Genomic DNA, 15883 nt, shown 5'->3' with positions numbered 1-15883 from the left:
GACAGAGTGAGAGTCTGTCTCAAAAAAATAAAAAAATGGAATCATTTAGTATGTTCTCTGGTTCTGACTTCTCTTTACTCAGGTGGTTATATATGCCACTAATTGGTTTGATTGTGTTTTTCCCTTGTTTCATTTTGTTTTGGCCAAGTAATATCCTATTGATTGTATGACTATCACACAATTTGATATCCATTTTTCTGATGGGAGACAGGTTTACTTGATGACTACTGTGCATAAGTAACTATGAATATTCTCATACAATTATTTCTGTGAAGATACATACTTATTTTCCTGGGTATCTATAGCTAGGGATGGAGTTGCTTGGTGAATTGGTAGAAAACAGACACAGAGTTTTGCAAAGTAGTTGTATTGTTTTACATTTCTATGAAAGATGTAGGCCATTTCCAGTTGCTCTACATTCCCACACACTTAATATTTTCAGTCTTTTAAACTATACCAGGTGTGTAGTGATATCCTGTTTTGGTTTTCTCATGCCTAATGTTCATTTAGATATCTTCTTATGGAAAATATCTTCTCCAATTTTTATTTTCATTGATATACTGGGTTGTTTGTCATTTTCTTTGTAATCTATAGGAGTTCTTTATATATTTTGAATGAGTCCACTTATATATACATATTTTTTGCTATATTATATAGCAAATAATTATTCCTGGTCTACAGATAGCATTTAAGTTGTTAAACAACAACATAATAAGCAGAAGCTTTTTAAAAATGAAGTGCAATTCGCTTGATTTCTTATTGTGCTGAGTGCTACAGTATTTAGTCTAAGAAATATTTTCCTATGTCAAGTTCATGAAACTATTTCCTCTTTTTCCTTTACAAGGTTTCTAATTTTAACTTTCACATCTTAAGTTAATTTCAATATATGATGGAGAGTGGTTGTTAATATTAACTTTTTAAAACAACAAATATTATTTCACTCAAAATCATTTTACTTAAAAGTCTTTCATTTCCCCAATGAAGGGCATTGGTGTCTTTGTTTTTAAAACATTTAGAAGTGGCGGTGCGAGCATGTTCTCACTCATGGGTGGGAATTGAACAATGAGAACACTTGGACACAGGGCGGGGAACATCACACACCAGGGCCTGTCGTGGGGTGAGGGCTGGGGAAGGGATAGCATTAGGAGGAATACCTAATGTAAATGACGAGTTAATGGGTGCAGCAAACCAATATGGCAAATGTACACCTATGCAAAAAACCTGCATGTTGTGCACATGTACCCTAGAACTTATAGTGTATAATAAATAAATAAATATATATATATATATTTTTAAGTGGCGGTGGGAGGGCTGCTGCACAGCTAGCAGAGCCATGGTGAGGAGGACAGCGACTGCCCCGAGCTCTCCGCCTCCCCCGCCCGCCAGCCCAGGCGCCCGCCAGCAGCAGCGACCAGAGGAGCCCCTGCAGCAACGCAACGGCCAGGTGGACGCCTCCATCTACAGCCTCATGGCGGACGGGACCTGTTAGGACATGGCCATTGTGGGCAACAAGGACCCACCTTCCACCTGGGCCGCCGTCCCAGGGAAAGCCTTCGTCAACATCACGCCAGCTGAGGTTGGTGTCCTGGTTGGCAAAGACTGGTCAAGCTTTTTCGTGAATGGGCTGACACTGGGGGGCCAGAAATGTACTGTGGTCCCGGACTCACTGCTGCAGGATGGGGAATTGACCATGGATCTTCATACGAAGTGCATTGGTGGAGCACCCACCTTCAATGTCATTGTCATCATGACTGCCAAGACGCTAGGCCTGCTGATGGGCAAAGAAGGTGTCCACGGCAGTTTCATCAACAAGCAATGTTATGAAATGGCCTCCCACCTTCAGCGTTCCCAGTACTGACCTCCTTTGTTCCTTCCCCTCCACCGCTCCCCACAGCTTTGCCCCCCTTTCCTTCACATACACCCACCATTTTAATTTCCGGGGCCATTACCCCACACACTTTATTGCTGCCAAAACCACATGGGCTGGGGGCCAGGGATAGATGGACAGACACCTTCCCCTACCCATACCCCTCCTGTGTGTGGTTGGAAAACTTTTTTGTTTTGAGGGATTTTTTATGAATAAAAAAGATTCTACTAAAAAAATTAAATAACTGTACATATGTGGGCAATTTGTTTGAATCTGTATTCTTTTACTTTGATATATTTACTAATACACCATTACTACCGTTTTTAAATTACTGTAGCTTTAAAATCAGGTTTGAAATCTAGCAGAGTAAGTCCTCCAACTTATTGCTTCTTCAAGACTGACTTGCTTATTCTAGGTTCTTTGATTTTCAAATACATTTTGAAATTAGCTTTTAAATTTCTCTAAAATCTCCTACTAGAAATATTAATCAGAATTGTGTTGATGTAATATGCTAACAAAATTGAGACTTTCAATCAATGAACACGATATATATTTGTTTAGTCTTAATTTTTCTCACCAATTGCTTTTAGGGGCCTTGTACCTGCTTCATTGCATGTATTCATAAGCATGTAATGATTCTGGCTATTAATCTCTATTATGTTTTATTGATTTCATTTTCTAGCTGCTAACTGCTAGTATGGAGAAATTAAGATGATGAAATCAACTTTATAAAGGTATAATTTAGGTACAACAGACTGCACCACTTTAAAATGTGTAATTCAATGCATGTTTACAAATGTATACACTAATTGAACCACTGCCACAACCAAGATAAAGGAATTTCCCTGTGCCCCAAAGTTTCTTGTACCCCTTTGCAGTTCATCAGTCTTTCAACCCTCAGCCCCAAGGAGCCACTGTCACTTCAGGTCCGTTTGCATTTTTAACCATTTTCTATAAATGAAATGATGCCTGTGTTCTTTTGTGTCTGCCTTCTTTCATGCATCAACGTAACTTTAAAATCCAACCATATGAGTAGTTGCATCAACAGTTAATGCCTTGTAAATGCTGAGTAGTATTCCTTCATGTGCCTATATCATGTATGTTTGTACTTTCACTTGTTATTGGACGTTTCTATCATTCCATGTTTGGGTTATTATGAAGAAACTATCATGAGCATCCATACGTGGCAGGTCAGGTCTCACTAACCCAGGCCTCCCTAACAACTGTTTCAGTACCGACTGAGTGGTTCAGTTAAATATTAAGAGGGGAAAAAAAAAAAAAAAAAAAAAGCCAGTGCCCTTATACCAAGGCTGGAATGTAACAAAAGCCCACCAAGAGTTTTGCCTAGGCTTTTCCTGGGCCTTAAAGCATGACGAAATAACGAAGGCATTCTTAACAGAAGTCATTTAGTATTAAATAAGTTTTATTGGGGGTCTGAAGAAACTCCCCAGGCCTCCAGAAACAAGTTTATTGGAGGTCTGAAGGAACTCCCCAAACCTCTGTGATTTAGCAGGAGACAAGATAAGGGTCCCCAGCACCTAGACCCATTTAGATTAAGTGAATTTACTGAGGCTCCAGATACATTAAAAGAAGTTAATCACTTATGTATTAAGTGAATGCACACTTCCACATACACATATAGCTTAGAAGGTACATAAGCTCAGGAAAACTTTGTAATTTTGAGTTGGTCTGGTGATAATTTCCAGGCCTTTTCCCTGTAACCAGTTACAGAAGTAAAAACTCTATTCCTCCCCAGTTCATCAGCATCTCGTTACCGGGACAGTAATGAGATGCTGCTGATAGCAGCCCACCCCTCACTTTGGTCTGGAAACACACATACAGATCATTGTGCAGACACAGTGTGTAAATTCCCAGGAATGGAATGACTGTCCATCTGATTGGTATATGTTTAACCTTTAAGAAACTGTTAGATTTTCAGAGTTGTACCATTTTTCATTCCTACAAGTAGAAGACTTCCAAGTGCTTTATATCCTCACCAACATGTGCTATTTTTAGCCTTTCTAGTTTTAGCCATTCTCATGGACATGTACTGGTATCTCGTTGTATTGATTGATCTCCCTGATGACTAAACAGTGGAGCATTTTTCCTAAGCTAATTGACCATTCATGTATCTTCTTTTCTGAAGTATCTATTCAAGTCTTTTGAGAAATTGTTTCATTGTGCTGTTTATCAGACTGCAATATATATATAGTCTATATTTATAATATATATAGTATATATGGATAGTATATATAGTATATATGTACAGTATATATAGTATATATGTATAGTGTATATATATACACACACACTATAAAAACCCTTTGTTAGAGATAAATATGATATCTCCTGTATTGTGGCTTTTTATGTTCTCTTAATGTTCCTTATTTGGAGAACGATAGATAATCTTCAAAAAGGTGAATATATATATACACACACACACATATGTGTGAGTGTGTGTGGCTGGGTGGGTGTGTATACATACATATATGTCCTAGGAATCATTAATTAGACATATACGTGAGTATCTATTTCTGGATTCTCTCTTCCACTGATATATATTCTATTTTTTTTCAACAAAACACATGATCTTGATTTTCACAGTTGTAGAGTAATTCTGGAAATAGGTAGTGAATCCATTCACCATTATTCTTTTATAATATTGCTCTTTTATTATTCTTGATCATTGACATTACCATATAAACAGTAGAATCAGCTCGTAAATTTCTACCAAAATACTGCTTGGAATTTTTACTAGAATTGCATTTGATCTGGAGATCAATTTATGAAGAACTGACTTTTTAAACATAACAACTCTTCTGATCCATGACAAGGTTTATCTCACCACTAATTTAGTTCTTTCATAATTTCTCAAAGGAATTTTTTGTAGTTTTTGGTGTACTGGCCTTACATAAATTTTGTTGACTTTTTTTTTTTTTTTTTTTTTTTGAGACAGAATCTCACTCTGTTACCCAGGCTGGAGTGCAGTGATGCGATCTTGGCTCACTGCAACCTCTGCCTCCCAGGTTCAAGTTATAATCCTGCCTCAGCCTCCCAAGTAGCTGGACTACAGGCACATGCCACCATGCCCAGCTAATTTTTTGTATTTTTAGTAGAGACGGGGTTTCGCTGTGTTAGGTATGATGGTCTCAATCTCCTGACTTCATGATCTGCCCACATCGGCCTCCCAAAGTGCTGAGATTACAGGTGTGACCCACGGTGCCCAGACTGTTGAATTTATTTATAAGCACAACATGTATTTAGATGTTACTTTAAATGAAATTGTATTTTTATTTCATTTTCCAAATGCTCATTGCTAATATACAAAAATACAAAAGACTACTTATATTGAGCTTATATTCTGCAAGACTACCAAACTCACTAATTAGTTTTGGTAGGTTTTTGTAGATTTATAGGATTGTTAACATACACAGACATTATCTGTGAATAAAGACAGCTTCAATTCTTTCTTTTCAATACTTTATTTTTCTTACTTTATTGCATTGATTTAGAGCTCTAGTATAATGCTGAATTGAAAGAGTAACAACAGATATTCTACTTTTTTCTCTGATTTAATAGAAAAGCATTCAATCTTATGCCATTTAATATAATGTTACCTGTGGGTTTTTCAAATCTGCCCTTAATGGGGTTGGAAATGTTGCCTTCTATTCTTATCATGCTGAGAGTTTTCTGGGGTTTGTTTTTATAAATCATGAAAAAAGTTTTCAATTTTGCCAAATGCTTTTACTGTGTATGACAAGGTAATCATACATTCTTTTGCCCTGATAATATATAAAATTATATCTTTTAAATATAAAAAAGATTTCTTGAGTCAAGCTAGGACAGTTTTTTAAATTATAAACTTTTAATAAATATATTGAAATATAACTTACATTCAATTGAGATGCATTAAAGTGTATAATCATTAAAGTATATAATTAAAGTGTGTAATTTTAAGAGTTTGAGCACAGTATACACTAGTCAAAGAGAAAGGACAGAAAATACTAAGTATGGCTCAGCATATGTGGTCTATCTTGGTGAATGTTCCATGTGAGTTTGAGAAGAGTTATTTGTTAGCCGTTCTTAGACGTATTTTGCTTAAAAGTCAACTTGGCTAACTTCTGTCATTGATCATGTGAATTTTGTTCTAGTGGGAAGTAAAATTACTGTCTGATCACATTGGACTTATGTGGACTTGGTTTATGTTTTATTACAGTGGATTCACGGAAAGCCCACAGCATTTCCCAAGACCCTCTAATTTGGCAGGACTCAATCACCAATCCACCGCTTTGTGGATTTTGACAGGGTTTGGTTTTAGGCTTTACTAGGGCTGGTCTAGAATAGGCCTTATTGTAAAGCATGACACTTATCACTAAAGCATAGCTATTCTAGTGTCTCAGTTGGATACCTGGGTGCTAATGAGGTGTGCATGAGTTCTTCCCACCCTGGATGGCAGAACCCCACCATCCGTTCCCCAACTCTCCTCCACCACAAGTACCTCTGGTCCAAACTCAATTTTATAGCAGCCACTCCTGTGTTAAACCTGTTAGTCTTATTCTTGTGCAGGTACAGTCCAGTCCTTGATAAGTATGCACATGGAACCCCACATGGACTTCGAGAGCTCCCCGTCTGAACAGCTGTCTCCTATTGGTGCCTTGCCCTGCAGATTGCAATTTCTTCACTGGCCTTGAACTCTGATCTCTGCCTTCTCAGCTCAGTGGGGCTGCCCTGCTGTGAGAGGACTCTAGCCCACTGTGCAGGTGCTGAGAAATTCTCCCCAAAGAACTAGGAAATCATGGGGTTTCCCCTTAAGTTTTCTGTTGTACTGTTGTCCACTGTCTGAAAACAATTTTATGGTTGTTTATGGAGGCAGGATTAGTCCGATATGATTTATTCTAACAGACACAAGCAGAAATCTGTTATACTCTTTTAATTACTGTGTCTTTAGAATATTAGAATCCTAAGATGACCCCCAGTGATCTGTGCTCTTATATAATCACTTCTTCCTGAGTGTAGACAAAGTCAGTGATATCACTCCTGTGATTCTGTTACAATTTATGGCAAAAACAAGTCAGCAGATGTAATCGAGATCCCAAATCAGTCAAATCTAAGATAGAGATTATCTTATGAGCTTGACCTAATGAAGATGAGTTCCTTGGAGGGACTGAGGTCTTCCTGGAGACATGTGAAGTGCAGGAGGGTTTCCATGCAGGGCGATTCTCTCTGCTGGCTGGAGGAAGCATGCACTGGGAACATGGGAGGTCTCTAGGAGCAGCGAGAGGCCCCTGGCTGACAGCCAGCAAGAAAACAGAGATCTCAGTCCTACAGTCACAAGGAACTGAACTCAGTTGACAACCTGAGGAAACTTGAGAGGAAGTTCTTCCCCAGAACCTCCAGAAAGAAACCCAGCCTAATTTCAGCCTTTGAGGCCCGGAGAAGAAGACCCAGCTAATCCAGGCCTGAACTTCTGATCTGTGGACACTGCAAGAAAGTAAATCATTGTTATTTTAAGTCTCTAAAGCTTGCAGTAATTTAGTATGCAGCAATAGAAAATTAATACAAGTAAAATGGAGAAGACTTTGGAGTGGGGACAAGAATGAAATAGTGGGAGAGGGATGCCTGTATGCTGACACGGTTGATGCCTGTATGGTTGAATTGGGTCTACCATTCTTCATCTAATTAGCTATGTTCTATTAAGGTGCATAGCTATACACAAATATTGGTACTAGGTGAATCCAGAGGAATAAGATATTGCATTATTGAGAGCAGACGAGAACATCTTGAATTTGGGGTCACCGTATCATAAGTTATATTATCAGGTCCTTCTGGGAAGGCCAGAGGAAGATTTACAGAATACACTTGTGACAACACTGAAGGCTTCTTTCTTCCCCAAAGGGACCCAATCTCCCCTCAGTTAAGAAGCTCCAAGTCTCTGAACTGGATGCAAGGTTATAAATTCCCACTATATTGACTCCATCAAGCTTCTGTCCTCAGAACTAGAGTTTATCAGTAAAAGACAGACTCATGGGAGTGTAGGCATTTATTCTCTTATTTTATATAAATCAGCTAATGTGCATGAACAAAACAGACTTTGAAGAAAGAAAGTCACAGTTGCCACAGGAGAACAGCTTCGACATCCTCATGTGTCATCATGGGTGTTCCGTTGGGAGGACTTGATATGAGGCTTTCCTCCTCATGGGCTAGTACAGATACAGGGGAAATGTCAAGTCCTTGATTCGGAGTGTAGCAGCTGGGGCTGTTGATTCGTTAGGCCTCCTGAAGCTGGAGATGCAAGTAGTGCATTTTCATGGCCACCACAGGTGCCCTTAGGTTAGCATTCTTCAGAGCCAGAACCCAAAAAGCCACAGAAGCTCTGAGTATTTCCGTTTCCTCAGTCACCCATATAAATGCTTTCAGGTCCTTCTGGGGAAGGCCTGGAGGAAGATTTACAGCATACACTTGTGGCAGCATTGAAGGCTTCGCTCTTCCTCAAGGGATCCAATCTCCCCTCAGTCAAGAAGCTCCAGGTATCTGAACTGGATGCCAGGTCATAAATTCCCACTATGGTGACTCCAACAGGTCTCTGTCCTCAGAACTAGAGCTTTTCTGATTATTACATAAGTTGATTTCTTAGTGGATTTCCCATCCATTACATTCCCAGACACCTCACGATGATTAGTAACCACCACATGTCCCTGCCTCTCAAGGAAATCCCTCCCACCTTGTTTCAAGACTGCTGAGTCCCACAGCCTGTCCTCTATTCTTCCAGAACACTTATTGTTCTCACTGACAGCAGGGAGGGCAAATCCATGCAGCATCTCCCACCACGACCTCCAGTCTGCAGAGGAGAAGTGCCACAGGACCTTTACACACACGCCACTGTTCCCCTCACCTGTGCATTTCTTAACGCCTTGGTGAGGAGAATGTCTCTGGATCTTCCTTGGTAGGAGCTAAAGGACCAAAGGTAATGCTATGGGACCCACTGAGAATTGGGGCTGTGGAAGAGTGGCCACTGAAGTAATAGACAGATGCAGCTATTGCTAGATACTCAGTGCCAGAGCAGGGAAGGAGAGGAAAGAAATACGGACCTCACCTTCCTCTCACTTCCAGGCTCCATCAGGTGCCCCCCATTGCTAAACCTAACTAGAAGTGTGCACGCAGGGGAGCCAAGGATGCATTTTGGAAGGAACAAGCCCTGAGTGGCATAAGACAGGACGGAAATGAGAGTGGATTTGTGGGAAGGAGGAGGGGATGTTATGGGGAAACAAAAGGAGAATACTAGCTAATAACGCCAGGTGACACTAATATCCCAAAGTCTGTACTCATATTCAGAAAAGAAAGCTCAGCATAAAGCACTCAACCAGGAGTCAAGATATTGTTATTTTCAACTGTTGTTCCAACAGCTGTATTATAATGGGCCAGTTTATTTCACGCCTTTCTAATTTGACCTAAAGTGCTATGTGGCATTGTGGCTGGCACAGCCTTGCTCAAATATGTGGTGAAGAGTATACAGAGACTGCCAGGCTGAGGGAAGATGCAAGAGAATACAAGAGATGCTCACAGGGATCAACAGACCACACGGCTCCAGAGTCAGGGGCAGCATCAGCCACTGTCGGCTGCTCATTTTCCCAGACAGAGCCCACAAGCCTCAGCCATGCTTTGCTTCTGCAAGATGCTTCTTCACCTTTTCAATAAACCTGCCTGAATTTAAGCTGACGGGGGTTTATTTCTCCTTCATCATAAATGAAATTCTTCACCACAACAATCTCTAGTGAATTTTGGGCACCGCAGGCAGGCCCATCCCTGCTTCTCTTCCACTATCTCCCCTGTAGGTTGAAAAGGAGGAGGTACTGAATTACCTCCAAATGTTCCTCTGGCTCTGATATTCTGTGATTCTGGTTTCTTTTCGGCTACTTGTTTTTGGAAGCATGTATCCTAAGGCATCCAGTTGAACAAGTTTTGTCTACTGTGTCCAGTCATTCCTGGTGGTATTTCAGACAAGACACTCTTGGGTTGCTGCACTCACAACCACTGAACCAATTCTATGACCATCCGTTTCATGGCCACATGTTTGCTCATTTTCTTTGTACATAAAGGGAGGGGACAGACAGCAAACTTGCATGTTATAAATTGTATCATCTTAAAAAGGAAACAAGGCAACACTTTGCAATAAAACCTTAAGATGCAATAAATTTAAGCCTAATGCAATAAAGAATGCCCATAAAATTCTTATCTAAAGAATGTTTAGAAAATTGTTGAACAAGGGACATCATCATTCAAAGTGATATGAAGAAACCTTATCAGCTAAGCATACAGGCTAGATTAGAGAGAAAAATAAAGGACCCATCTCTGCCCTGGAAAAACTACTGGTAGCATCTTTCAGAAAGCTCTCTGTGTTTGAGTATGCACCTTGATCCATAGGCTCACATCTGATCCCAACTGGTGGCTGCTTCTTGGCATTAACATTGGATTCCCAACCAGTAAATCTCAGCAAGATCTGAGTTTCTCCAGGTATGATATTATTTTGTTTGACCATCCTTACCTTCAAGGGCCACCAAGAAGGAACAAATTATTTATTTACCTCCTCAAAGGAAAAGGTTTTACCAACGAGACATTTTCTCACCATGATCCCAGGGCCCCCTATGCCCTGTTCACTTGAGTGCCCTGTGTGGCCTGAGAGAAGCTCATGCTGGATACAGGGTTCTTTATATGATTAACCTCCTTCCTGAATTCCAGCTTCATGGTGGTGGTGATGACAGGTGTCCTGTATCCCATGCACATGTCCCTGAAGTCATCAGCCTGTCTCCAGTTAGAAAAAATTACATGTACATAGAGAGGCCTCTTTGGAAGCAGCAAAACCTTTCTCACCTTCATACAGTAATGGTTGGAATGTACAATAGTAAAAACACTTTGGGAAAAAAGGTCTGGCATATTCTTACAGAACTAAACAACTACCTATTCTATGACTCAGTAATTCCAAAGCATCTATCCAAGACAAATTAAAACATATGTCCAGAAAATGATTTATACAAGAATGTTCATAGCAGTTTTATTCATCAAAGGAAAAACTGGAAATATTCAAGTAACTGTCAATACAAGAATGGATCAATAAACTGTGATACATTGATTCCATGGAACGGCTAAAAGAACAAACTGTTGATACATAAAACAACATGCATGAATCTCAAAAACATTTTGAATGCAATAGAAGCCATATGCAGAAAACAGTGTGAGAAAAATGATAAATAATAATGGTTTCAAGAAATGCAGAACAGAGAGCCCAGAGGCAAAGACCCACAGGACGGAGGGTCGGTCCCAGGCTGTGGATCCTAAGAAACTCCTGCTGGATTTTGCCCAGCTCCATTTCCAAACTATTTTGGGTCAGTGACTTCTTTATCCCCTCCATGTTCCCTCATTTTGAACCAGAATCACTGTAGTTGTTATTCTAGGTCTGTCCCGTCATTTCACATCAGGGGCAGATAAGCTGTTTGTTCAGTTTCACAGGTCGACAGAGGTAAGGGAATTATGTCAAGGATCTGTACTTAATGGACACTCTCAGAAGCCTCATTCACACCTGGTGTGGATGTTTTAGATGGAATTTTAAACTTTTGATCTGATGTGGTCTACATGACATTTTTCATGTTGAACTAATGCTTTAATGACATGAAATTTGGAAACCTTAGGGGAGAGGGTGAATGCATTTTGCAGATGGGGAAATGCCAGTGTCCTACTGTGGTAGACGGAATTTCTGAAATGGTCCCCAAACATGCCACACCCTTGTCTCTAAAGCCTGTTAAGGTGATGAGACACCATTCCTGTGATTATGTTGTTATATGCCAGTTATATGACTTTAAGATGGTGAGGTTACTGCATGAACTGGATCTAATCACATCACTCCACACATGACAGAGCTTTGTGTGGCTGGTTGGAGAAGATGAAGTCAGAGAAGGTAGGAGCTTGAGAAGGATTCCATGAGTTGCTATTGGTTGAAAGACGGAACAGACAGGTGAGGAGGAAAGCAGGTGGCCTCTGGAGTCAGAGTGTCTCCCAGTTGACAGCCAGCACAGAAAAAGGGCCCTCAGTTCCCCACAAACAAGAATAGCAACTCTTTCAATATCTGTAGTGAACTTGGAAAAATAGCTTGAGCTCTAGAAAAAAAACACAGCCAGCCCATTCCTGGATTTTAGCCTCATATGACTGATCAGAGAACCAGCCGCTTCATTCCAGACTTCTGTGGTTTCAAACCACTGGTTTGTGGTAATGTGATAATAGGCAGCAAGAGAAAACTAGTACAGGTGCCTGTCTCTCCTCTTGAATTTCAATTTCAGATACATGGATGCTAACCCTCTAAGAGAAAAAAATCAATCAATCAATCAGTCAATGAAAGAACTACAGTAAAAATATTGTCCTCACCTTTATGTGGCTGTTCCAGAGCCCTTGCCACCTGAAGAAGACAATGAGAGGTATTTCAGGCACATGAGGAGTGTGGCTTTACTGTTATCAATCACATTTCTGAAAGAATAAAAATGGTTCAGGTCATGCAGTGGCTCATGTCTGTAATCCTTGCACTTTGAGAGGCCAACGCAGGTGGATCACTTGAGGTCAAGAGTTAAGAGACCAACCTGGCCAACATGGAGAAACCCTGTCTCTACTAAAAATACAAAAATCAGCCAGGTGTGGTGGCAGGTGCCTGTAATCCCATCTATTCAGGAGGCTGAGGCAGGAGAATCACTTGAACCCAGGAGGTGGAGGTTGCAGTGAGCTGAGATCGTGCCATTGCATTCAAGCCCGAGGAACAGACCAATAACTCCATCTCAAAAAAATAAGATAAAATAAAATCAAGACGGTTCACTACTTAACTCCACATATTATTACGTGAAAATGTATCATCTCGATTTTAATAGCAGATTTTAAAAAATTCCTTTTCTTGTGCTTGCCAGACAAGGTTTGGTAACAAATACCAGTCACCAGCACAGATGAACCAATTCAAGGAGAGCCATAAACAGGACTATTATGCTCCCCCAAAAGCCATCCCTAGAATGCAATCTCTTCTCTACTTGTCACAAAATGAACACAATAGTCCACTATAAAAAGTCCCAAACACAGGAAAATGTAAATATAATGAAGTCTGCTTTCTGAATATTCTATTCAGACCCAGACCCAGTCATGGGGACCAGGGATTAGGAAATGACTACAAAGAGGGTCAAGGGAATTTGGGGAAGTGACAAAATATGCTAAAGTAGAACTCTGCTGATGGCTGCACAATTCGATAAATCAACTTACATCATTGAGTTGTACATTGACAACGGGTGACTTTTATAACAAGTAATTCTTTAAACGAACTTTTGGGTTTCTATTTCAACATGGAAAGAGCTAGGCAGTCATCACCTGTCCTCACAGTTAGAAAAAAGCTGAACAAACTGAAAGCCAACCCTTTTAGGGTGGACCAGAGAATTAAGGTCACAGGGAAAACTGCCACCCTAAAAATGAGAAACACAGGCTAACACACAAGCAGTCACAGCTCACAGGGAAGAGAAGCTACTGGGGACACAAGTGGGAGGAGCACTTTACTGGTATTGACAGATTACTAGAAGCTGAGGGTGGCCTGGCTAGAGCATTAAAAACTCCTTGAAGACCAGACTAAGGGGGAATCTCATACATTTCCAAGTTTTACTACAATGATCTCAACCAGGTTCTCATGATGAAGTTCAGAAAAACTCTCTGAGGTTTGGCACTACCAACTTCAGGACTTACATTAAGCTACAGTAACCCAAATAGTGTGAAGTTGGTGAAAAGAGAAAATACACACAAACAGATGCATGGAAAAGAATACAGAGTCCAGAAGCAGGCCTACATACAGTCCACTGATCTTCCATGGAGGTTTAGAGACAATTTAAAACAGCAAAGATAGCCTTTCCAACTAGTGGTGCTAGAACAGCTGGACAACCACATGCAAAAAAAAAATAAATCCAGGTATGCATGTTATACCCTTTATAAAATAAATCTTACACGTAAATGTAAGGTGCAAAACCATAAGAATCCTAGGAGATAACATAGGAGAAAATCTCAGGGATCCTGGGTTCGATGATGGCTTCTTAGATACAAAACCAAAAGCACAATCTAATAATGAAAAAAAATTAACTTGAGCTTCATTAAAATTAAAAACTTCTGCTCTGTGAAAGACACTGTTAAGAGAATGGAAATAGCATGTCACAGACTGGCAGAAAATATTTACAAAATAATCTGATGGAAAAACTGCTGTCCAAAATATATGAAGAATTCTGAGAACTAAAGAACACAAAGCAAAAAAACAAAACAAAACAAAACAAAAAAAGGTGAAAGATCTGAACACCTCATTAATAAGATATACAGATGGCAAACAAGCATACGAAAAAGATGCTCAAAATCATTTGTCATGAGGGAATTGCACATTAAAACAACAATGAGATATCACTGTAAACCTATTAGAATGGCTAAAATGCAAAAAGGTGAACACACCAAATGCTGTCAAAGATGAGGAGCAACCAGAACTCTCTACAGCTAGTGGAAATCAAAAGGGTACAGTCACTTTGCAAAACTTAAGTTCACTCAAAATCCTGCACATAAGTACTTACAGCAATTTTATCATAATTGTCAAAACTTGGAAGTACCCAAGATGTATTTCACCAAGTGAATGAATAAACAAACTGTGTTGTAGCCATACAATGAAATCTGATTCAGTGATTTTACAAAACAAGCTATCAAGCCATGAAAAGATATGGAGAAACTTAAAGTACATAATGCTAGAAAGAAGCTAGTCTGGAAACCTACATACTGTACAATTCCAACTCTAGGACATTCTTGGAAATTCAAAAAGATAGTAGTAAAATGATGAGTGGTTGTCAGGGGTGGAGGAGAGGAGGAGGCATGAAACGGTGAAGCACAGGAAATTTTCAGCAGTGAAACTATTTTGCATGATGCTGTATTGGGGATTTAGGACATTATGTAATTGCCAAAACTGGTCATCTGTGAAACTCGAAGAATGAACTCTAATGTAAACTATGGACTTTAGTTGATAATGATGTATCAACAGAGGTTCATCAATTTTAATGAATGGACCACAATACAACATACTAATAGGGGAAATTGTGTGCTGGAGGACAGGGGAGTCTAGGAGAACTCTCTGTACTATCCACTCCATTTTTCTGTAAACCTAGAACTGTTCTAAAACATAATGTCTATTAATTTTTTTAAATTAGGATGCAGCAGCCCCATATCAAGGTTTTGGTGGCATCCTGTTATTGTGTGGTTAGTACTTGGCACTGAAGTGCACCAACCTGGAGTCGGAGCAGTTGGAGATTTCAACACCCATGCCATTTACCTCTAACCCTGGGGTGCCCCCGGAACACAGCTAGCAGATCAATTAGGTAGAAGCAGCCTCAGTGATCTAGACAGTGCAGGCTTCTGGTAAGGACAGGGACAAGCCATCTGGGCGGGCAGAACTTGAAGACTAGGAACCAGTGAGACTCAGCAGCTGCCCCAGTGGCACCACAAATCAAAGGAGGAGGAGGCTGGGAGGAGCTAAGGGCTGCAGGACGAGCTCCCTGCCTGCAAGACAGAAGCAGCTCCAGAGATTTTGGTAAATAATGTAGGTTTCAGTACAGTGTGGTCTATTCGAAAAAGTAGAGAGAATGAAAAGGAAAGAAAAAGAGAGAGCATGAGAGAGAGAGAAAGAAAAAGAAAAGAAGAAAGGAAGAAAGGAAAGAAGCAAGAGAGGGAGAGAAGGATCAAGGAAGGGAGGGAGGGAGGAAGGGAGGGAGGGAAAGAATAGAGAGAGAGAGAAAGAGTGGGAAGGAAGAAAGGAAAGAAGGAAGGAAGGAAATGAACAAATTTACATGAAGATGAGAACATCCAGGGGAATTTACACCATCAATATTTTCCAGTAACAGGAACACGCTAACTAGTTATTAGAGAAAGACGCACTACTGTAAAACCATATACTGTTTCCATGGGTTACAACCCCTTCCTCTTCCTCTC

General features: G+C 40.1%; 1 protein-coding gene across 1 annotated transcript; it reads left to right on the top strand.

Annotated features, from left to right (window-relative positions):
* The first annotated feature begins 1400 nt into the window (after positions 1 to 1400).
* Positions 1401 to 3324, top strand: LOC101145482 (profilin-1-like). Its single transcript, XM_063695483.1, has one exon. It carries the CDS (start codon positions 1493 to 1495, stop codon positions 1856 to 1858), a length of 366 nt encoding a protein of 121 aa, XP_063551553.1. The 5' UTR covers positions 1401 to 1492; the 3' UTR covers positions 1859 to 3324.
* The last annotated feature ends 12559 nt before the right edge of the window (positions 3325 to 15883 follow it).

Source organism: Gorilla gorilla, chromosome 1 (genome assembly GCF_029281585.2).
Source record: "Gorilla gorilla gorilla isolate KB3781 chromosome 1, NHGRI_mGorGor1-v2.1_pri, whole genome shotgun sequence".
NCBI classification, from domain to species: domain Eukaryota; kingdom Metazoa; phylum Chordata; class Mammalia; order Primates; family Hominidae; genus Gorilla; species Gorilla gorilla.
This window is presented reverse-complemented; position numbering and strand designations above follow the sequence as displayed.